Genomic DNA, 21,469 nt, shown 5'->3' with positions numbered 1-21,469 from the left:
CTCTTTATCCTGATGGACGTGTCTTCACAGGACACGTTTCAACTTAGTGAACCATGTCAGACGCATCTGTTCCACTTCAGCAGCACAGGAGCGAAGCTGCTGCCGCTGCTCGTGTGATGCCTCCGCTGCGTGGTCACCGCAGACGAGGTGCGACTGTGCCAAGCTGTCGCCCCCCCGTCGATGTGTGGATGTCCAGAGGGCGAGTGAGCGGAAGAGACGAGAGTTGATTCCGCCTGGTGAGCTGACGGCGAGCAATGGATGAAACGAAGCAAAATAAATATCTATTTTGGGGTTCAGTCAGGCTCAGGTCAAGTAAAAGTGTAGGCCGGTGGAATAAAGACAAATGTAACAGCATTATATGAATGTTATATTTAGAAAAAAATCCACATCTTACGTTAAAAATATCTTTATTTGAATTCTACGTATTTGGTCGTCTTTGTGTTTTATACTCAAGTTTATGGTTAAACTGTAAAATACTAAACTTCAATTACATTTTTTTCCTGATATGTCGATAGTGGAAATCTTTTACACCACAAACCCAAAAAAATCACCACAAACCCAAAAAAATCCATATCCGTCAGGCTCTAATCACAACAACATGAAGGCACATGTAGAGTTAAGAGTGTGTTGTTCCTCACTGATAACAAACCAACAGTGTGTACGTGTGTATGTGTGTATGTGTGTCAGTAACAGTCCACTATAACTTCCTGTCCTGGTTCTGCGTCTTGCTGAGTGTGTGCGGCGCTCGCAGTCAGTATGTCCTGCAGCAGAGAGAGAGCAGAGTTGTGGACGTGGTCACTGCTTTGACTCAGTATGTCCAGTTTCTCGTCCAAACCCAGAGACCTCAACATGTCACACACGCCGACACACACACTGTCGCCGCCCTCGCTCGCGACTTCAGTCCCAACCTCAGCACAACGAGTCCGATGAGCGATGTCTGCCTCTTTGACCCGATCAAACCTCTTCATCCCCGGTATTTTTCTGACCTCCCGGCCCCAGCCGCATCCCGGCAGTTCACAGGACACCTTGGCGACTGTTGCCGTGGCAGGGGGAGCATCCAGGGGCGGCCGAGGGCAGACAGTTTCTCTGAGTGTAATCAGGAGCTGACAGGCCTTCAGACCCACGGGTCTATCGCAGTCCACCAGACCACTCAGCAAAGCCGAGACGACTCCCTGCTCGACCAGATTACTCAACGCGCCGGCCACATCTGATTCCACCCCCTCTCCAAGAGTCTGATCAGAAATCCCAGCGTATGGGTGACGCAGAGCAGGAGGCGTCTCGGAGCCCTTCCTGTAACCCCGGTGACCTGAACAGGCTTCGTCCATCAGCAGCTCGGCCAGCTCCAGAGTGTGAACTTTGACCTCCCAGTCCAGATCGGCGCTGCCTAGAGAGAGGACGGAGCTCACAGAGTTCATCCGCAGAAAGGAGGAGGAGGAGGAGGAGGAGGAGGAGGAGGAGGGACACGACAGAGGAGATGTGTGGGAGGAACGAGAAGAAAACCAGGCGATGAAATATTGCACAACTGCTCTCCTGGCGAATCCCTCCGTGTCCTGCGAGAGAATTTCCAGCAGCCGGGTCACGACGTCAGTCTGCAAAGAAATAAACAGAAAGAGTTAGAGCCGAGTACATGTTAAATGAACTGGAGGGGAGGGGCGTGTTACAGTTGGCTATTTGAGATTATATGAGTTTATCTAACCACCAACTATAGCTGAGGATCAAACCACCGAGCCTGCTGTATAGTGGACGGCCCGCTCTAGGCCTGAGCTGCAGCCTGAGACATATCACAGTCATTGCACGAGCTCATGATGTAAAACTTTATAATTTAAAAACTGAATAAAGCCACAATTAGCCGCATTCATCGTCTGAAACTACAGCAAGTTGTGTATGTTTGTGTTTTTGAGAGAAATCCCTTCTGCCTACCTGCTCCTGTGTGACCGCTGCCCCCTGGTGCCAGCTGTGCTCCAGTGTCTGTGCCAGTGCAGCGATGGCACTGGCCCGCACATAGCTCTCTGGATCCTGCAGCGCCTCCCTGAGGAGAGGAGTGCTCCAGCAGCCGCCCAGCAGAGCGTCGCACGTCTCCTCGCCTTGTTTCAGGACACCTGCCAGTTTTCCCAGAAACTCCACAGTGGAGTCTCTCACCTCCCAGCGCATGTCGCACGCACGTTTCTTCACCACGTCGATGAGATCTAACACAGATACACACAGTAGAATGTAACTAACACAACACACAGCCACAAAAAGAGCAGTTTGAAAAGTACGTGTGAAAAGGCTGCAGGTGAACTTTACCTTGTTTGAGCTTCTCTGTTAACAAAGAGACGCCTTCACACACACTCATCCACTTCAATAAGGCCTGGTACGACTTGTGTATTACCTTAGAGACACAGATACAGAAATATGGATAACTTCAGAGCTTTTTAAACTTTCTAGGCTGGTTAACAGACAGAACTTTTATCCTAGAGGCAATAAAACAGAGGTAAATATAGGTAATATAAGACAATCAGTCAGTCATGGTGTCATCTGTTGGTCTGAATAAGCAAAAGTTAAGAAAGTTCTCCACCCTGTAGTGCACTTCTGCTCTGGAACAGTTTATTATTGGTTTTAGACGAGACTCCTTATTAATGCAGAATATCAATGACAAAATAAAGTAAAAGAAAATGTAAAGAAGTTTAAAGTTGTGTTAGCGGAACACATCATGCACAGACACACACTTACAGTGGGGTCAGAGTCAGGGTTGTTCAGATATTGTATCAGAACTGTGACGACCTCAGTCAGTTTGTCTTTCATTCCTGGAACACACACAAGAAAAATGTCAATTATAATATAATGTTATTTAGACGAATTATTCATTATTATATATATTATTAATAAGTTTAATAGATTTTTTTTAATTGACTTTAATGCCTACATATGAGAAATATGTCTGTCCACTACAATATCTATGAAGGTGAAGGAAACACGATGAGAAGAGTAAGAGGCTGAGTTTTTACCTGGGCTGCTGCTGAGACCCGTCAGAACCTCTAGAGCACATTTCTGAACTTTTCCAGATCCAACAAGGTTCCTGAAAACCTCAGAACAGCCCGAGGACAAGGAGGAAGAGTCTCCACTGACGATCCTCAACAAGGACAGAACCGCAGTGATGATTGAAACCGGAGGACAGGGGAGTGAGTCACGAGGCTGAGGGGGAATAAAACAGAGAGACGGTGATGTTAGGCTGCTACACATTATAAACACTGCGTTTCCTCCTCCTGTAGAATCAGACGTCTTTGTACTCTCACCATGAGTGTGATCGGTGGCGTGTGGGTCAGACACACACAGATCATTGAGATGCAGGAGGTTTTAATCTTCAGCTGCTCCGCAATTGAAAAGTGATGCTCTTCTCCTACGAGAACAGAAAATATATCAGTCACATTTTTAATGACTTTTAACTTGTTCACTTTTCTAATGTGTTTATCACAGTGTGTTACCTGTGGTGTCTGTGCCCAGGAGAGTCTGACCAGTGATAATGTGGAGGGGCAGCAGGAGGATTCTCACAGCCCGAGCTGTGTGGACGGTGTCTCTGAGGAAGAGAAACACAGAGAATGAAACTACAACCAGTTCAAACTGAGGTTGTACTGGTGAACGTGTGGGAGTGTGAACAGGTGCTCACTGATGATGACGACCTCCGCGCAGAAAAGCAGCTGCTGCACCAATGAGGTCCGAGGGTTTGGTGATGTTCAGCATGGACGATAGAAGACGAGTGACACGTTGGTCCGGGACACAGTCATCAGTGCTGGAGCTGCTGAAAACAAACATGGAGGAACTTAAACCTAAATCTGAACCTTGTTATAAATATTTGTTTCTTTTTACATTGTGTTTAGGTACCAACTGTGGTTTAAGCCAGCCACCAGGGGGCAATCAACAAATTGTGGCTTCCCTTTAGTGGAGCGGTCATGTCGTCCATCTTTACATATGATGCTTTGTTGCATTGTTCCCATGACTACTATCTTCAAACCATCAAACCATATGAGGGAGCTGTCTACCTGTATGCAGCCAGAATGATGTCCATCAGAGGGAGGGTGAGTTGACTGTATCCTGCCGCCACCAGCTCCTCCAGGGAGTCTGCGACTGTCCCGAGCAGCTTGTCCCGGAGAGGCTGCCGGGCCCGAGCCAGGAGCAGAGCCAGCAGCTTGAGAATCTGCTGACTCTGATGGAGCCGGGTGTTTTCTTTGGGAAGCAGCGACTCCTTGAGGAACTGTGAGATTGTCCCGAGCACAGCAGAGTAATCTTGGCTGGAGGGCTCCACGTCAGTGATGGAGGTTTGTGTCCTCTTGACTTTGCCGTGATCCTTAAATGTGCCGTCACATCCCGGCTGAAAGAAGATCAGGGTGTGGGCGAGCGTTTGATTTGCAGCTGAGGCAACAAACAGACTCGAGTCCGTCTGAAGTTGTAGGAGCGGCACAAGGAAATCTGTAGAATAAAAAAACGAAAGATTAAAATGTAAAATGTTCTGTCAGAACTAACACGTTGTGAGGAGAAGGTTTCCAACATGAAGACTCACCTGCTTGTACAAAGAAAGTAAAAGCCTTCGAATGCTGCAGCATGTTCCTCAAGCCCTGGATCCAGCCAATCCGTATACAGGGATCCTCCCAGAGCCCGGCGTCACGCCAGTGCTGAGGGTTGAACGCCATGTCCAGAACAGAGCCCTGCGACAGAGGGGGGGCATCACCAGAGTCAGGTTACAGTCAGCTGGATTTAGAACAGTAAGTGAGAGTAGTTTAGTAAAAGTACACGAGTTCTACCTGAAGCGTTTTGAAGCCGTCCTCGGTGGCGGCTATTAAACCAGAGAGTTTGAGGGTGAAGCAGATGACACCAGGGTCTGATGAGGTTTGGAGAACCACAGCGGAGATGAACTCGAGCAGACATGGACACGTCTCCTGCACAGATCCACCTATTAAAGTCAAATGACACGTTTGAACACACAGTTATTTGGGAAATGTGCTCCATTCATCACGCATAACATCAAGACACAAGTTACAGGAGGCGTCTCAGGAACATTTTAAGTAAAGATCACATTCAAAGCAATAAACTGATTAATCAATTAAGAAGAAAAACTTAAACTGCAACTGTTTTAATGGCTGTTTATTCACCATTGCAGTGGAAAATGTCCAACAACCACTGATGCCTGTTTTTCAAATGTGGACCTGAAAGTAACAACGAAAGTGTGTGTGTGTGTGTGTGTGTGTGTGTGTGTGTGTGTGTGTGTGTGTGTGTCTGTAGGGATGAATGAATGGTACCGACCAGCCTCGGTCAGTCCCGTGAACCAGTCCAGCAGCTTCTCCAGGCTGGTGTCATCGGGCAGAGAGGACCCTGAGCCCCGCAGCACCTCACACACCCGGGGCAGCAGCGACACACACTCTCGGTCCATGGCTCCGGTCCCTTCACACCAACACTCAGGCAACACACTAGGAAGAAGCTATGTTTTTAGCACGTGCTAGCTAAAAAAACAACAACACACGCTGTAGTTTCTTTCCTTGTAGTTTCTCTAATCGAGCATCTCGCGGGAAACAGTGTGACGTTTCCCGGGTGTCTCTTTCTTTCTTCCGGGTGAAACATGAGCGTCACAGTAAAAAAAAACCCACCAGCCCCGTTCACCGATCTGTAAACAAACCGAGAAGGCTGGGCTACACACGCGGCGCCATCTTTGTTGGTTCCATGTGTTTTATAGCTCGGCTTTGTCCGCGCAGCGCCGCTTCCCCCTTCGATCCGGTTCCGGCGCGACGTTTCCGCCGCATCGTCCATTTTCCCCGTAGCCGCACATGGTGCCACACCGGCCCGACACCGCCAGCCTCCCCTCGCTTTAGCTTTGTTTTTAAAGCTCACGCACCCGTCTCCCAGGCCTGTTAAATGCAAGACACGGTGGATATGGTGGACGACCCCGAGTACGACGAGGAGGAACCCTCCTTCAGCGACCCGGAGGACTTCGTGGATGACGTCGAGGATGAGGGTGAGCGGCGGCAGGAAACACGCCGGCTTTACGGCCTGGTGCTAACAGTTAGCACGTAGCCGCAGCGGGCTCAGAGGCGGCCGGTGCTACGGATGCTACCGCGTTAGCTTGTCCGATTTATCTCCAGGGATTCGGTTAAAGAAGTTAGCATAATACATATAGTTCACTTAAAGCGTATCCTGGCTAACATTAGCCGGTGATTAGCCGCCCACGGAAGCCTCTTGCAGGCTGTGGCCCAGTCGCTGTCATTAGATGATTGAACCAGCACGGCGGTTCGGTAGAAGCTAACAGGAAGCATTGTTAACGTGTGAATGAGACGCGGAGGCTCCATTGTGACCCTTCAAACTGTGGATCACACCAACCGGCTGCTAATAACTGTCACCTCGGTGCTGAAGGGAGGTAAAGGGCTGCTCGATGAGCCCGATCCCCCGGGCAGATAAAACGCGATGTAACCGTCCACCAGCTGGGCTTCAGTGCCCCACACGCCCGAGAGGCTCTTGTCGGTGCTTAATAAAAAATACAATACAGTACAATGAGTGACAAACCCAACGATGCAGTCCCAACACCTGCAGATGCAGCCCCTGTAGAGACAGAGAAGGTCTGTGGGGGGGGGACTGATTCATTAACAAAGGCTAAAATGACATCTTCACATTTCTAGTTTTTGCACGAAGCAAGAAGATATCTCATTGATAATCATAAGCCAGAGAGAAGCAGCAAGTACTCACTGGATTCAGCAAATTCTTGTAAAATTCCAGAAATCAATTAATTAATTATTGCACAGCACTAATTGTATCTTAGCTATTTGTGTTAAAGTGCTCTATAGTGTTGTTGTTTGTATCATTTAGCGGTCGCACATCTCAGTATATTACAATTAGAGCCTGACCGATATGAATCATCTGCCAGTGGTGATACCAATCTCAGGTAATAAGGAAATCAGATATTGGGCAATGATGTCGCCATTAAAACCCATATGACATAGACATGTAATTGAGATTTGATACACAATACAATCCACAGATTCACCATAATCTTTATCACAGAGAATAATTAGTTTCAAGAAAACACAATACGACCAAATGTATAGAATTTGAATTAAGATGTTGTCTTAATTGTCTAATTCTTTCTAAAACTAGTGTTATAATCTTCACGACAGCAGGATTCATTGGAGCACTTCTGTATTAAACTGTATTTTGCTGTCACAAGCAAACTATGTGGTTTTTAATTCATTTTTTAAAAAAGTTAGCTGATTTAGATCATGGGACTTTCCACCAGCGTATCATCACTGGGACAATTAACAACTGTGAAATCTTGACAGATACCATTAACCCCTTGATACCTTCCATTGGTATTTAAAAGTGATGTCAGTGGTCTCATGTAGTTTCAGAATTTTAGAGTTCTTTGGCCATCTGAGTGTTTTAAGAAGCACCAGGACACATCAGATAAAAGACCTATTATTGCTGCTGCCCGCCCTGACCCCTCTCTCCTTCCCCTCATAGAGCTCCTCGATGACATCCTGAAGGACAAGCCCCTGGAGGCTGACGGCATAGACTCCGTGGTGGTGGTGGACAATGTTCCCGAGGTGGGCCCAGAACGTCTGGAGAAGCTCAAGAACGTCATACACAAGATTTTCTCCAAGTTTGGCAAGATCACCAATGAGTTCTACCCAGTCGTCGAGGGCACGACCAAAGGGTACGATCCTGTCGTCTCACACGTGTGATATGAACTCTTCATGTCCTTTGTTCTGCCTTAATGTTGAATTTCAGATTCATTTGATTCTCATGGCTTCTCTTGTACACGCAGTTACATCTTCCTGGAGTATGCTGCTCCCACTCAGGCCCTCGAGGCAGTGAAGAATGCAGATGGCTACAAACTGGACAAACAGCACACGTTCAGGGTCAACCTCTTCACCGACTTTGACAAGTGAGTGCGCACTGTCGGACAAAACATGCCAGTAACATGCAAACAAGCGTGTAGGGCACAATAAGATGACGTTTCCCATTTAATCTTCTCAGGTACATGAACATCAGCGATGAGTGGGAAACTCCAGAGAAGCAGCCCTTCAAAGATTTCGTGAGTGTTTCCTGTAACAATAAGTGGACACGGTGTAATGACCAAGATTTTTGTTCTCTTGGCCACCGTATCTTGATGAACCAGTTAAATGATCAAAATGCTTTACGTTCCATTAACTTTGTGTGTTTTTCTGTCTGTTCAGGGTAACATGCGCCACTGGATCGAGGATCAAGACTGTCGTGACCAGTACAGTGTCATCTACGAAGCCGGAGAGAGGACCGCCATTTTTGCAAATGATGCCAAGGAGCCGATCGTATCTGAAGAGAGAGCGGTAAGTAGTTCTTCACACGTGGAAAATGCATGACTTGCAGATTTGTGTGAAACGTGATTCAACAGTGCTGGAATAATAATGTTTCTGTGTCTTTATTACAGCGCTGGACAGAGACGTACGTGCGCTGGTCTCCCAAAGGCACCTATCTGGCCACATTCCACCAGCGTGGCATTGCATTGTGGGGCGGCGAGAAGTTCAAACAGATTCAGAGGTTCAGCCATCAGGGCGTGTCCCTCATCGACTTCTCACCATGTGAGAGGTAATCAACATTTCTGTTTGGCAGCTGATAAAAGGCTTTTAACTGTGCACATATATGTGATTAGAAATGATAAAGACGATTGACTGCTTGACATCTTAATGCTGCTGTTTTGAAATCAAATCTTAAATTGCAGTTATGAAATATGGCTCATTATTATTCTGCTGTCCTCCCCTTCACCATATCTAAAAGATGGATGTAGATATTGTAACTAAATTCACAAAAGTCTCTTTTTTGCTTGTTAATGCAGAAAAGAGACAGAGTTAGTGCCTTCATCCGCACACAGCTTCCATGTGAACATTTTTATTGAGAAGGAAAAGCAGTAGAATTTCCTCCAAAATAGTGATGATTAAATTGAATTGACCCTTGTCCATCATGTGGTCTTGTACATCCCATGGTTTATGACAATGAGATGCTCCTTAATGTGTAGTAAAAGCGCAGTGAGGATGTACACAATGATGGATATTGTTGGGTGAAATGTGCAGAGTCTGAGCTTTCTGACGCTTTATGTGCGGTTGTGATGTCCTCAGGTACGTGGTGACCTTCAGTCCACTGATGGACACCAAGGAGGACCCACAGGCGATCATCATCTGGGACATCCTGACCGGACAGAAGAAGAGAGGCTTCCACTGTGAGAGCTCCGCACACTGGCCCATATTCAAGTGAGTTCATTTTATACTTCTCTTCTTCTAAAAATGTCATTTTCAACCTCACTGTTTTTTGCACTTGTTACTGTCGTGGTGTTTGAATGTTATTTACCTGTTTTCAGATGGAGCCATGATGGGAAGTTCTTTGCCAGGATGACGCCAGACACGCTGAGCATCTACGAAGCTCCTGTAAGTAAACTTACAAAAAAATATGTAGTTGTGTTTGTGTTTCTATGTATTCGTGTTTTAAATGTGCAAGTAGCATTTAACACCAAGTTTCTGCTCCTTCCAGTCTATGGGCTTGCTCGACAAGAAGAGTCTCAAGATTACCGGGATCAAGTAAGACTCCTTGATAATGATTTTCTGATTTACATCTAATAATTCTGTGATTTCAGTTGTGAGAGCATTCAGTGTGGATGTTTTTTAACAAGTGTGTGTGTTTGTGTCTACAGGGACTTCTCATGGTCTCCTGGTGACAACATCCTAGCATTCTGGGTCCCTGAGGACAAAGACATCCCAGCCAGAGTGACTCTGATGCAGATGCCCACCCGTCAGGAGATCCGGGTCCGCAACCTTTTCAATGTTGTCGACTGCAAACTGCACTGGCAGAGGAATGGAGATTACCTGTGTGTCAAAGTGGACAGGACTCCTAAAGGAACACCGGTACACAGATGGAACGAGGAAGAGGGGAAACAGGAGGGATCTGACTGGTGGAAAATCAAATTCTAAATCTAGTTTTTTGTCTTTTAGGGTGTGGTCACCAACTTTGAAATCTTCCGCATGAGAGAGAAGCAGGTTCCTGTCGATGTAGTGGAGATGAAGGGTAAGAACATAAACACACAAAGGAAAGGTAACTCTGTGTTAGAGTCTTGTTGAAGAAGAAGCCTGATCTATCGTCGGTTGTGTTCATCTTTCCAGAGGGCATCATAGCTTTTGCGTGGGAGCCCAACGGCAGCAAGTTCGCTGTTCTCCACGGAGAGTCTCCTAGAATCAACGTCTCCTTCTATCATGTCAAAAACAACGGCAAGATCGATCTCATAAGTGAGTAGATTGGACACACACATTAACCGTTCTCTTGACACTGTTGCACAGTAAAAGACGCTCTACAAACATCCACTGAATGTGCCACTGTGTTGTTTGTTTCCACAGAGATGTATGACAAGCAGCAGGCCAACAGCATTTTCTGGAGCCCCCAGGGACAGTTTCTGGTGCTGGCTGGACTCCGGAGGTACGTGTCTGTGAGAGACACAAGCAGCTGATGACAAACTAAACTTTTCTGACACCTCGTATGAGAGCTCAGCTCCTGATTCTAACTCTTATCTGAGGCTCAATTTTATATATTTGCGTGCGTGCGTGTGTAACCTTTGTTGTTTTCTTTTGTGCGTAGTATGAACGGAGCTCTTACCTTTGTGGACACGTCAGACTGCACCATGATGAACATAGCGGAGCACTACATGGCCTCGGACGTGGAGTGGGACCCAACCGGTCGCTACGTTGTCACCTCCGTCTCCTGGTGGAGCCACAAGGTACAGGAATCCTCCGATATGAGCTTTACACAGACATATCAGTATCACTCTTGTCTTATCTGTTTGCTGATATGAAAACATATTCTACAGAATAAACAATGCAGAAAGTATGTGTATCTATGTACATATTTTTACAATTTAAATATATTTGTTTCATTTAGAGTTATAATAAAGTTAATGGTTAAACTGTAAAATACAAACTAACTAATAAAACCTCACACTGACCTGTTTGTGTGTCTAGGTGGACAATGCGTACTGGCTGTGGACGTTCCAGGGTCGTCTCCTTCAGAAGAACAACAAGGACCGCTTCTGTCAGCTGCTGTGGAGACCCCGACCTACGACCCTGCTCAGTGCAGATTCCATCAAGGTACCACTTTGTCATAATGTAATATACACACTGTGTGTGTGGCGTGTGGAGTCACTGATGACAAACTTAACTTTTCTGACACCTCGTATGGCTCACGACCACAATGTTCTCTGTTTTCTTAATGGCTCTTGATTGGTTGCTCTTCACACATTCAACACTCTCTTTCTCTTGCAGACGATCAAGAAGGATCTTAAGAAATACTCAAAGATCTTTGAGCAGAAGGATCGTCTGAGCCAGTCCAAGGCTTCCAAGGTTTGACTTACTCCATTTCTCAAACTATATTTTACCATTTTTTTTATGTTTCTGTACATGTTAAGTTAGTGATAAAGTAAAAAGCTGTTGACAGATAATGTGATTTTAAAAAAAAAGAAAGCATCACAGGCAGATTTCTTTCTTTCAAGAAGAGGATTAAAAATCAGCTTTGAAGCAAAACTGCAGTAATTCCAATGCTTTAAATTAGAAAAGCTTCCTGTTTACAAGCCCTAATATGAGTCTATAATAAAGCTGTCACAAGTATAACAGAGTTTTAACACAATATGTCGTTCTGTGTGAGTAGGAGCTGGTGGACAAGCGCAGGACCATGATGGAGGATTACCATCAATACAGGGAGAAGGCGGTACAGACCTACCTGGAACAGAAGAGCCTGCGCCTCGAGCTCAGAGGAGGTGAGACCTCTCACTTTAATAATCCTCACCCTTCACTTCCCTCTACACATTTAAATTAGGAAAAATCTCTGACTGTATGTTTTGTCTTTACAAGGCGTGGACACTGATGAGCTGGACAGCAACGTGGACGATTGGGAAGAGGAGACTATCGAGTTTTTTATCAACGAAGAAATCATTCCTCTCGGAGATCTGTAGTCCCCTCCGCAGGTAACACTCCAACACACTGTCATTCATTGTGCTGTTGTTGCATTTCATGATTAACTGAAACACAATTATTAAACAATAGAGGACGACATCTGCTCAGTGAATTGATTTAACTTCTCTCTCCGTCCCAGTCGTTCCGTTTTTGTGTGGAAAGAGGAGAGAGGAACTTCGTCATTGATTGGAGAAGGACGACGACCACGCTGTGAATCTTGAGGTTCGTCACAAGCCTCAACCTTCAACGTTAGCGACATCATCAAAGCCCGCCTCGCAGATCGGCAGCCACGTCGAGGGACAGGAGAGGATTCTTTCTACTGAATACTTTCTCTTTGTCTCTCACCATCATCCGCCCCCTTTCTTTCTCCGTGGAACTTGATATTTAGTAAGACAGCGTCCTCTTTTCTATTCATTAATTGGAGTCACCCACCCGAATCTCGGCCGCGTCTCTCATTGGACCTTCTTCATCCTCTGGGTTGTTTCTGAACCAGTCTCACCATGCTAGTGTGTCACCACAGGGCAGCACAGGGGGCCGTACCGGTGTGGGGCGGAGGTGTTGTGGCTAAACAAGAAGCCTTGTTAATAAAAGTGTTGATGTGGCGCTATAGTGGCCTGTATCCTCCTCCTTTCAGACTGGGCTTTCACACAGGGAGAGGTTGTGCAGTGGGAATAACTTTAAATAAACATTCAAAGTCATTACTACCTGCTCCTGTCTGCGTGTTGGATTCTTTATTACATTACAGGATTACTATTAAACTGCTTTACCGATTTCCATGAAATGTTTGTGAAGGGATGAGGTATGAGGACCAAGTGAAGAACCCATAGATTAAGAGCAGGTCCAGGAATTTTATTTCCTCTTCTTTAACATGGGTGGAGGTTTGGACTAATTTAGGATTTAACATTTTCTCATGTTAACAAATGGATGATAATGTAATTATGCATCTTTATGATCAGAATGAATGGTTTATTATTCTGGAATTTTAAATGGACAGTTTTCTATCAACCGTTCAGTCATTAGCATCAGTGAAAGCATATTTGCGTTTTGAGTGGGAAAGAAAAAATATTTCAACCATCATTGGTTGAAATATTTTTTCAACAAATTTAAAGATTTTAAATTTGAAATACATCTAGGTTTGATTGCGTCTTTAGTTTTTTTCAGTTTGGGTTTTAAACACGTCTGTGTGATGCATTCTGATCTTCATGTTCATGTGGAGCTGATAACCAAGGTACTTTATGATCCTGCTGTGGCAAGAATACATAGTTTTATATCTAGGATGTGTGTGATCCAGTCACATTCAGAACAAATCACATCTCATAAACACATTAAAGTTCTCACCACTGCCAACACAACACTGAGCTGCCACTAGAGGTCGATGTTTCTGAAGTTTAAGGTCTGGAAGTGTTCTCTCTCTTTTCTGCATGAAGGTTAAAGTTATGTTTCACTTTTGTCATAGATTTTAAAATCTAACTCAAAAACCATTTACTCTGCTATTATTTAAAAAAGCTAAACAAAATTTTGTATGAAAACAACGCAGTTCTGCAGAAAGTCACCAGACAGGGAACAGTTGGTCTTTGTTTTGAGATGTGCTTTATAAATAAAGATGTGATTTATTATTATGAAATGCATCTATTTGATTTGACTTTCATTGTTACTGTATGTTGTGAATGAAGGATAACACACTCTGCCTCTCACTGAAAGCTCCTCTTAACACCAGGTATGAACAGGCCGCTGTGAAATGCAGTAAATCCTCAAAAACCAACAACGACACAACCAGCTCCTCCCAGTCAGAATATTTCTTTGTCTCCTCCCTTCACAGATGTGTACGTGTAAGGACCAGTGAACAACAAGCCCTGAACTGTTGGAGATGAGTCACTGCAGGGAGTGAAGGAGAGAGGGAGGAGCAGAGATCTGTTTCTGTTCAGAGGAAGTGAAACTATTCCACAGTCACTGACACCAGCTGAAATGGCGCAGCAAGAAAATCAACTGGACAGAGAAAGATTCTGCTGTTCGATCTGTCTGGATCCACTGAAGGATCCGGTGACTACTGGCTGTGGACACAGCTACTGTCTGAGCTGTATTAACACCCACTGGGACAATGAGGATGAGAGAGGAAGCTACAGCTGCCCTCAGTGTAGACAGACCTTCACACCGAGGCCTGTCCTGGTGAAAAATACCATGTTAGCTGATTTAGTGGAGGAGCTGAAGAAGACTGGACTCCAAGCTGCTCCTGCTGATCACTGCTATGCTGGACCTGAAGATGTGGCCTGTGATTTCTGCACTGGGAGAAAACTGAAAGCTCTCAAGTCCTGTTTGGTTTGTTTAGCCTCTTTTTGTGAAAAACACCTCCAGCCTCATTTTCAGTCACCTCCATTTAAGAAGCACAAGCTGGTGGAGCCCTCGGAGAAGCTCCAGGAGAACATCTGCTCTTGTCACAATGAGGTGATGAAGATGTTCTGCCGCACTGATCAGCAGTGTATCTGTTATCTCTGCTCTGTGGATGAACATAAAGACCACGACACAGTGTCAGCTGCAGCAGAAAGGACTGAGAGGCAGAGAGAGCTTGGGCTGAGGAGACAAACAATCCAGCAGGGAGTCCAGGACAGAGAGAAAGATGTGAAGCTGCTTCAACAGGAGGAGGAGACCGTCAATGGCTCTGCTGATAAAGCAGTGAAGGACAGTGAGAAGATCTTCACTGAGCTGATCCGTCTGCTGAAGAAAAGAAGCTCTGATGTGAAGCAGCAGATCAGATCCAAGCAGCAAACTGAAGTGAGTCGAGTCAGAGAGCTTCAGAAGAGACTGGAGCAGGAGATCACTGAGCTGAAGAGGAAACATCATGAACTGAAGCAGCTCTCAGACACAGAGGATCACAACCAGTTTCTACACAACTACCCCTCACTGTCACCACTCAGTGAATCTACACACTCATCCAGCATCAGGATCCGTCCTCTGAGGTACTTTGAGGACGTGACAGCAGCTGTGTCACAGGTCAGAGGTCGACTACAGGACATTCTGAGTGAGACAGAGACAGAGATTTTACAGATTATGTCTCAAGTGGATGTTTTACTGCTACAACCAGAGCCCAAGACCAGAGCTGACTTCTTAAAATATTCACAGGAAATCACACTGGATCCAAACACAGCAAACAAACATCTGTTATTATCTCAGGGAAACAGAAAAGTAACAGTAATGAGTAAAGAACAGTCTTATTCTGATCACCCAGACAGATTCAATGTTTGGTGGCAGGTCCTGAGTAGAGAGAGTCTGACTGGACGTTGTTACTGGGAGGTGGGGATGAGAGGACTAGTTGATGTAGCAGTCACATACAAGAATATCAGCAGAGCAGGAGACTCAGGATGTCGATTTGGATTCAATGATAAATCTTGGTTGTTACATTGTTATGGAAACAGTTATATCTTTTATTACAACAGGATCATGACTCCAGTGTCAGGTCCTCGGTCCTCCAGAGTAGGAGTGTACCTGGATCACAGTGCAGGTGTTCTGTCCTTCTACAGAGTCTCTGACACCATGACTCTCCTCCACAGAGTCCAGACCACATTCACTCAGCCTCTCTATGCTGGAGTTTGGGTTCATTCTGGATCCACAGCTGAGTTCCGTAAACTCAAATAGACTTGAGTCATTAAAAGCAGTGATTTAAACCTGGAGGATCCTGTATCGTGTTGGCATCTGATAGTGATGGTGGACCACGATTGAGGTGGCAGCTGAACATGGACTATGATTACAACAAGACTGCTTGATATATAATATTTCTCTTCCTGATGTTCTCCTTTACACGAGGCATCTATTGCACTTCAGTCCGTCCTGGGAGAGGGATCCCTCACATGTGGCTCTCTGAGGTTTCTATGTTCTTTTTAAACTGTTAAAATGTTTTTTTTGGTAGTTTTTCCTTTCTCTTGTTGAGGGTTAAGAACAGAGGATGTTACACCTTGTTAAAACCCTGTGAGACAAATTGTATTTGTGAATATGGGCTATACAAATAAAATTTGATTGATTGATTGATTTAGATTCTGTGTTTTTATCATTTACTCCTTTTGTCTCCATGTTTGTTGCTCAAAGTTCGTCGTCGTGACGTTTCTGCTCCGCACAGAGATCAGCTGTCAATCAAACACTGACCTTCCTGCACCACAGATATTCAGTTCTCACTTTGTAAAGACAGAATTCTACAATTACACTGACATGAATGTGTTTGAAAGAAATAATGTTGCTGTTGTTTTCTAAATCAATGTAGAAATAAGGTTCCCTGATGTTTTATAACCTGTATTGATCCTGATCATCATCAATGAGCTGATTATTGGTTCTTTTCTTTTCCACATGTGAGATGGAGGTGAAACAAACTGACTGTGTGTCCATGAACTCACTGAACAAGAGTCATTGAACAGACTTTACTGATGAAATGAACTCAGAGCGTCAACATGTCCAACAGATCGACTTCACTTTGGTTTGATTTACAGTCCATCAGTGTTATGAGATGTTAGGTCACATTGTAAATGTGGAACCTGGTTTGTTTTTATCACGGCTCATCTCTGTAAAGTTTGAATCCACTCGTCCTCATTGTATTTACATATTTAGTGAACGGGCATATTTATCTGCTGCAGCGTAGGTTTCTGTTCTTTTTGATTTCCATGATCTGAACTAGCAGTTCCACTGGAGAGTGTCCTGATCGAGTCCCTCTGAGGGTTTGTTCTGCAGCTCTCATCACATTTGATAAGCTGTATTTGTGAATTTGAGAATTCAGAATCCACTAGAGGTCAGTGTTTAACATCTGTCCCTTATTTTATTTCATGTAAAACCTTTAAAATCAAACAGCAGCAGAAACACTGCAGCAGCTGTTACTTTCTGTTTCCTGTAGAGGGCGACAGATTCACACCACCAGGAACAGCTACTGTCTCACAGCACCCCTTAGTGGACAACAGGGAGAGGTTGTGCAGTGGGAATAACTTTAAATAAACATTCATAGTCATCACTACCTGCTCCTGTCTGCGTGTTTGATTCTTTATCACATTACAGGATTACTATTAAACTGCTTTACCGATTTCCATGAAGTGTTTGTGAAGGGATGAGGTATGAGGACCAAGTGAAGAACACATAGATTTAGAGCAGGTCCAGGAATTTTATTTCCTCTTCTTTAACATGGGTGGAGGTTTGGACTAATTTAAGATTTAACATTTGCTCATGTTAACAAATGGATAATGTTGTAATTATGCAGCTTTATGATCAGAATGGTTTATTATTATGGAATTAATTCCCCAGTCCTTTAAAAGACAGTTTTCTATCAACTGTTCACAGTCATTAGAATCAGTGAAAGCATATTTGCGTTTTGAATGGGAAAGAACAAATATTTCACCCATCATTGGTGGAAATATATTGAAAGATTTAAAATTTGAAATAAATCCAGGTTTGATTAGGAGCTTTAGGTTTCTTCAGTTTGGGTTTTAAACACGTCTGTGTGATGCATTCTGATCTTCATGTTCATGTGGAGCTGGTAACCAAGGTACTTTATGATGCTGCTGTGATTTCAAACACATGGCAAGAATATATAGTTTTATATCTCGGATGTGTGTGATCCAGTCACATTCAGAACAAATCACATCTCATAAACACATTAAGTTCTCACCACTACCAACACAACACTGAGCTGCCACTAGAGGTCGCTGTATCTTAAGTTTAAGGTCTGGAAGTGTTCTCTCTTTTCTGCATGAAGGTAAAAGTTATGTTTTACTTTTCTCATAGATTTTAAAATCTAACTCAAAAACCATTTACTCTGTTTTAATAAAAAAAAAGCTGAGTTAAATTTTGTATGAAAACGAAGCAGTTCTTCAGAAAGTGACCGGTCAGGGAACAGTTGGTCTTTGTGCATTCACACCTCTCAGGTTCATAGTTGATCACTAATGGAAAAGTGAGGTCGGACACTAAAGGCTGCAGAGATCTTCTTCCTCATTAACCTGAACACACCTAGTGTAAGAAAACACCAGTCAGCTAATCCTTATCTATAAAGCACTTACTGGAAAAGGTATAGAATGTACATGAATGTACCTGAACCTGCAACATTAGACTTTAACACAAGATATAAACCACATCAGTCATTTCTTCACATGTAGATTCTCCTGGTTCTCTGTGGGGGGGTGGTGGTGTTAATGTGGTGTGGCTGTAACTTTCAGCTGCCTGGTCCTTCTGTTGTGGAGACAGCAGCCGCCCCATCGTTTCCCCCCCGGCTCACTGCTGTTATATATATTCGTTAAGCTGCAGCTCCAGGGTCTTGGTTCCATGATGGATGTTTAGGTTTTCATGACAGAGTCAAGTGAGGAATAGGAGGAGATATACAGTGAGTGCTCAGAGACAGAAAAACACCAAGTGTAATGTAAGGTTACAACCCTGCACTAAAAAATATGATCCCACTTGAACTTTGATTTTTGATGTTTGGACTCATTCATACGGAGGCGGCACTTTATGATGATAGAAACAAACAGTGTCATTTGTTTTATTGAGGTAAATGAATGTTAGAAAAGATATAAAGATAATGTCTGTGTGGTGAACGAAGTAGAAATGACCATGGTGATGAAATACTAAGTCAAAACATGACTTACCATGTAAAATAAAGAGAAACTAAATTTTATTAACTAAACATTATGACTCGGTCAAAATTGTGATACAGAGTAAATAATCAAACCCAACAGTTCCCACAATGAGCAAAAAACCAACAACACAACCAGCTCCTCCCAGTCAGAATATTTCTTTGTCTCCTCCCTTCTCAGGTGTGTAGGTGTAAGGACCAGTGAACAACAAGGTGTGGACTGTGGGAGATGAGTCAATGCAGGAAGAGAAGGAGAGAGGGAGGAGCAGAGATCTGTTTCTGCTCAGAGGAAGTGAATCTATTCTACAGTCACTGGCACCAGCTGAAATGGCGCAGCAAGAAAATCAACTGGAGAGAGAAAGATTCTGCTGTTCGATCTGTCTGGATCCACTGAAGGATCCGGTGACTACTGGCTGTGGACACAGCTACTGTCTGAGCTGTATTAACACCCACTGGGACAAAGAGGAGGAGAGAGGAAGCTATAGCTGCCCTCAGTGTAGACAGACCTTCACACCGAGGCCTGTCCTGGTGAAAAACACCATGTTAGCTGATTTAGTGGAGGAGCTGAAGAAGACTGGACTCCAAGCTGCTCCTGCTGATCACTGCTATGCTGGACCTGAAGATGTGGCCTGTGATTTCTGCACTGGGAGAAAACTGAAAGCTCTCAAGTCCTGTTTGGTTTGTTTAGCCTCTTATTGTGAAAAACACCTCCAGCCTCATCTTCAGTCACCTCCATTTAAGAAGCACAAGCTGGTGGAGCCCTCGGAGAAGCTCCAGGAGAACATCTGCTCTCGTCATGATGAGGTGATGAAGATGTTCTGCCGCACTGATCAGCAGTGTATCTGTTATCTCTGCTCTGTGGATGAACATAAAGACCACGACACAGTGTCAGCTGCAGCAGAAAGGACTGAGAGGCAGAGAGAGCTCGGGCTGAGGAGACAAACAATCCAGCAGAGAGTCCAGGACACAGAGAAAGATGTGAAGCTGCTTCAACAGGAAGAGGAGGCCGTCAATGGCTCTGCTGATAAAGCAGTGAAGGACAGTGAGAAGATCTTCACTGAGCTGATCCGTCTGCTGAAGAAAAGAAGCTCTGATGTGAAGCAGCAGATCAGATCCAAGCAGCAAACTGAAGTGAGTCGAGTCAGAGAGCTTCAGGAGAGACTGGAGCAGGAGATCACTGAGCTGAAGAGGAAAGACCATGAACTGAAGCAGCTCTCAGACACAGAGGATCACAACCAGTTTCTACACAACTACCCCTCACTGTCACCACTCAGTGAATCTACACACTCATCCAGCATCAGGATCCGTCCTCTGAGGAACTTTGAGGACGTGACAGCAGCTGTGTCACAGGTCAGAGGTCGACTACAGGACATTCTGAGTGAGACAGAGACAGAGATTTTACAGATTGTGTCTCAAGTGGATGTTTTACTGCTACAACCAGAGCCCAGGACCAGAGCTGACCTCTTAAAATATTCACAGGAAATCAAACTGGATCCAAACACAGTAAACAAACATCTGTTATTATCTCAGGGAAACAGAAAAGTAACAGTAATGAGAGAAGAACAGTCTTATTCTGATCACCCAGACAGATTCACTGTTTGGCCTCAGGTCCTGAGTAGAGAGAGTCTGACTGGACGTTGTTACTGGGAGGTGGGGATGGAGGTGAGAGGAGCACTTAGTGTAGCAGTCACATACAAGAATATCAGCAGAGCAGGAAACTCAGGTGAATGTAGATTTGGATACAATGATAAATCTTGGTCGTTACAATGTTATGGAAACAGTTATAACTTTTATTACAACAGCATCAGGACTCCAATGTCAGGTCCTCTGTCCTCCAGAGTAGGAGTGTACCTGGATCACAGTGCAGGTGTTCTGTCCTTCTACAGCGTCTCTGACACCATGACTCTCCTCCACAGAGTCCAGACCACATTCACTCAGCCTCTCTATGCTGGAGTTTTGGTTTATCATTATTCTGGAGACACAGCTGAGTTCTGTAAACTCAAATAGACTCGAGTCATTAAAAGCAGTGATTTAAACCTGGAGGATCCTGTGTCTAGCTGGCTGATCCTGATAAAAATGTCGGATCCTGTATCGTGTTGGCATCTGATAGTGGTGGTGGACCACGATTGAGGTGGCAGCTGACCGTGGACTATGATTACAACAAGACTGCTTGATGTATAATATTTCTCCTCAGATACTCGACCATTAATGACAATAATCCATCAACTCATTGACCTTCCATTATGCTAGAAAGTGTTTATTCTAATCAATCTTATCTTCCTGATGTTCTCCTTTACACGAGGCATCTATTGCACTTCAGTCCGTCCTGGGAGAGGGATCCCTCACATGTGGCTCTCTGAGGTTTCTATGTTCTTTTTAACCTGTTAAAATGTTTTTTTAGTAGTTTTTCCTTTCTCTTGTTGAGGGTTAAGAACAGAGGATGTCACACCTTGTTAAAGCCCTATGAGACAGATTGTAGTTGTGAATATTTGCAATACAAATAAAATTTGATTGATTGATTGATTTAGATTCTGTGTTTTTATCATTTACTCCTTTTGTCTCCATGTTTGTTGCTCAAAGTTCGTCGTCGTGACGTTTCTGCTCCGCACAGAGATCAGCTGTCAATCAAACACTGACCTTCCTGCACCACAGATATTCAGTTCTCACTTTGTAAAGACAGAATTCTACAATTACACTGACATGAATGTGTTTGAAAGAAATAATGTTACTGTTGTTTTCTAAATCAATGTAGAAATAAGGTTCCCTGATGTTTTATAACCTGTATTGATCCTGATCATCATCAATGAGCTGATTATTGGTTCTTTTCCTTTCCACATGTGAGATGGAGGTGAAACAAACTGACTGTGTGTCCATGAACTCACTGAACAAGAGTCAC

At 44.3% G+C, this 21,469-nt stretch overlaps 3 protein-coding genes and 1 non-coding gene across 10 annotated transcripts in view; 3 read left to right on the top strand and 1 right to left on the bottom strand.

Annotated features, from left to right (window-relative positions):
- Positions 1 to 384: 384 nt before the first annotated feature.
- Positions 385 to 5,668, bottom strand: brat1 (BRCA1-associated ATM activator 1). 3 transcript variants are annotated; one of them, XM_034594972.1, is made up of 12 exons: positions 5,278 to 5,439; positions 4,779 to 4,927; positions 4,538 to 4,682; positions 4,020 to 4,446; positions 3,647 to 3,778; positions 3,465 to 3,556; positions 3,276 to 3,376; positions 2,988 to 3,174; positions 2,713 to 2,786; positions 2,287 to 2,371; positions 1,921 to 2,186; positions 385 to 1,589 (listed from the first exon to the last, which is right to left on the bottom strand). In XM_034594972.1, exons 1-12 carry the CDS (start codon positions 5,402 to 5,404, stop codon positions 684 to 686), a joined length of 2,691 nt encoding a protein of 896 aa, XP_034450863.1. In that variant the 5' UTR covers positions 5,405 to 5,439; the 3' UTR covers positions 385 to 683. The 3 variants fall into 3 exon arrangements, with proteins under 3 accessions (XP_034450863.1, XP_034450854.1, XP_034450845.1); XM_034594963.1 differs by having other exon boundaries at positions 3,276 to 3,379; positions 3,647 to 3,775; XM_034594954.1 differs by having other exon boundaries at positions 386 to 1,589; positions 3,276 to 3,379; positions 5,278 to 5,668.
- The window catches only part of eif3ba (eukaryotic translation initiation factor 3, subunit Ba), a 26,630-nt gene continuing 10,457 nt past the window's right edge, over positions 5,297 to 21,469 (top strand). The window contains exons 1-19 of one of the 2 annotated variants that reach the window (XM_034594992.1): positions 5,297 to 5,983; positions 7,480 to 7,672; positions 7,784 to 7,903; positions 7,996 to 8,053; positions 8,196 to 8,324; positions 8,426 to 8,583; positions 9,111 to 9,242; positions 9,350 to 9,416; positions 9,520 to 9,566; positions 9,680 to 9,890; positions 9,978 to 10,050; positions 10,146 to 10,268; positions 10,377 to 10,455; positions 10,615 to 10,753; positions 10,995 to 11,120; positions 11,295 to 11,372; positions 11,677 to 11,785; positions 11,880 to 11,992; positions 12,121 to 12,683. In XM_034594992.1, the coding sequence (XP_034450883.1) occupies positions 5,884 to 5,983; positions 7,480 to 7,672; positions 7,784 to 7,903; positions 7,996 to 8,053; positions 8,196 to 8,324; positions 8,426 to 8,583; positions 9,111 to 9,242; positions 9,350 to 9,416; positions 9,520 to 9,566; positions 9,680 to 9,890; positions 9,978 to 10,050; positions 10,146 to 10,268; positions 10,377 to 10,455; positions 10,615 to 10,753; positions 10,995 to 11,120; positions 11,295 to 11,372; positions 11,677 to 11,785; positions 11,880 to 11,980 (2,043 nt within the window). In that variant the 5' untranslated portion in view covers positions 5,297 to 5,883 and the 3' untranslated portion in view covers positions 11,981 to 11,992; positions 12,121 to 12,683. Of the gene's footprint in view, positions 5,984 to 7,479; positions 7,673 to 7,783; positions 7,904 to 7,995; positions 8,054 to 8,195; positions 8,325 to 8,425; positions 8,584 to 9,110; positions 9,243 to 9,349; positions 9,417 to 9,519; positions 9,567 to 9,679; positions 9,891 to 9,977; positions 10,051 to 10,145; positions 10,269 to 10,376; positions 10,456 to 10,614; positions 10,754 to 10,994; positions 11,121 to 11,294; positions 11,373 to 11,676; positions 11,786 to 11,879; positions 11,993 to 12,120; positions 12,684 to 21,469 lie in introns of those variants that run through there. The other variant, XM_034594984.1, reaches the window with a different exon arrangement.
- Positions 10,478 to 10,556, top strand: LOC117771991. The gene has a single exon (XR_004615697.1). It is a non-coding gene; the product is annotated as a small nucleolar RNA SNORD60 (small nucleolar RNA).
- Positions 13,947 to 21,469, top strand: part of LOC117767406 (tripartite motif-containing protein 16-like) — a 14,511-nt gene continuing 6,988 nt past the window's right edge. The window contains exons 1-2 of one of the 4 annotated variants that reach the window (XM_034595023.1): positions 13,947 to 15,132; positions 20,087 to 20,235. In XM_034595023.1, coding sequence (XP_034450914.1) covers positions 13,947 to 15,132; positions 20,087 to 20,235 — 1,335 coding nt within the window. Of the gene's footprint in view, positions 15,305 to 20,086; positions 20,581 to 21,469 lie in introns of those variants that run through there. The other 3 variants (XM_034595003.1, XM_034595013.1, XM_034595032.1) reach the window with 3 other exon arrangements.

This window comes from Hippoglossus hippoglossus, chromosome 1, assembly GCF_009819705.1.
Source record: "Hippoglossus hippoglossus isolate fHipHip1 chromosome 1, fHipHip1.pri, whole genome shotgun sequence".
Taxonomy (NCBI): domain Eukaryota; kingdom Metazoa; phylum Chordata; class Actinopteri; order Pleuronectiformes; family Pleuronectidae; genus Hippoglossus; species Hippoglossus hippoglossus.
The sequence above is the reverse complement of the archived record's forward strand: the minus strand, read 5'-3'. Positions and strand labels throughout refer to the sequence as shown.

Excerpts from the sequence above, each read along its gene's own strand:
- brat1 (XM_034594954.1), bottom strand. The coding sequence starts at position 5,404 with ATGGACCGAGAGTGTGTGTCGCTGCTGCCCCGGGTGTGTGAGGTGCTG. Across the intron at positions 4,683-4,778 it reads ACGGCTTCAAAACGCTTCAG|GGCTCTGTTCTGGACATGGC; the intron begins GTAGAACTCGTG and ends CCTCTGTCGCAG. Across the intron at positions 2,187-2,286 it reads AACAGAGAAGCTCAAACAAG|ATCTCATCGACGTGGTGAAG; the intron begins GTAAAGTTCACC and ends TATCTGTGTTAG.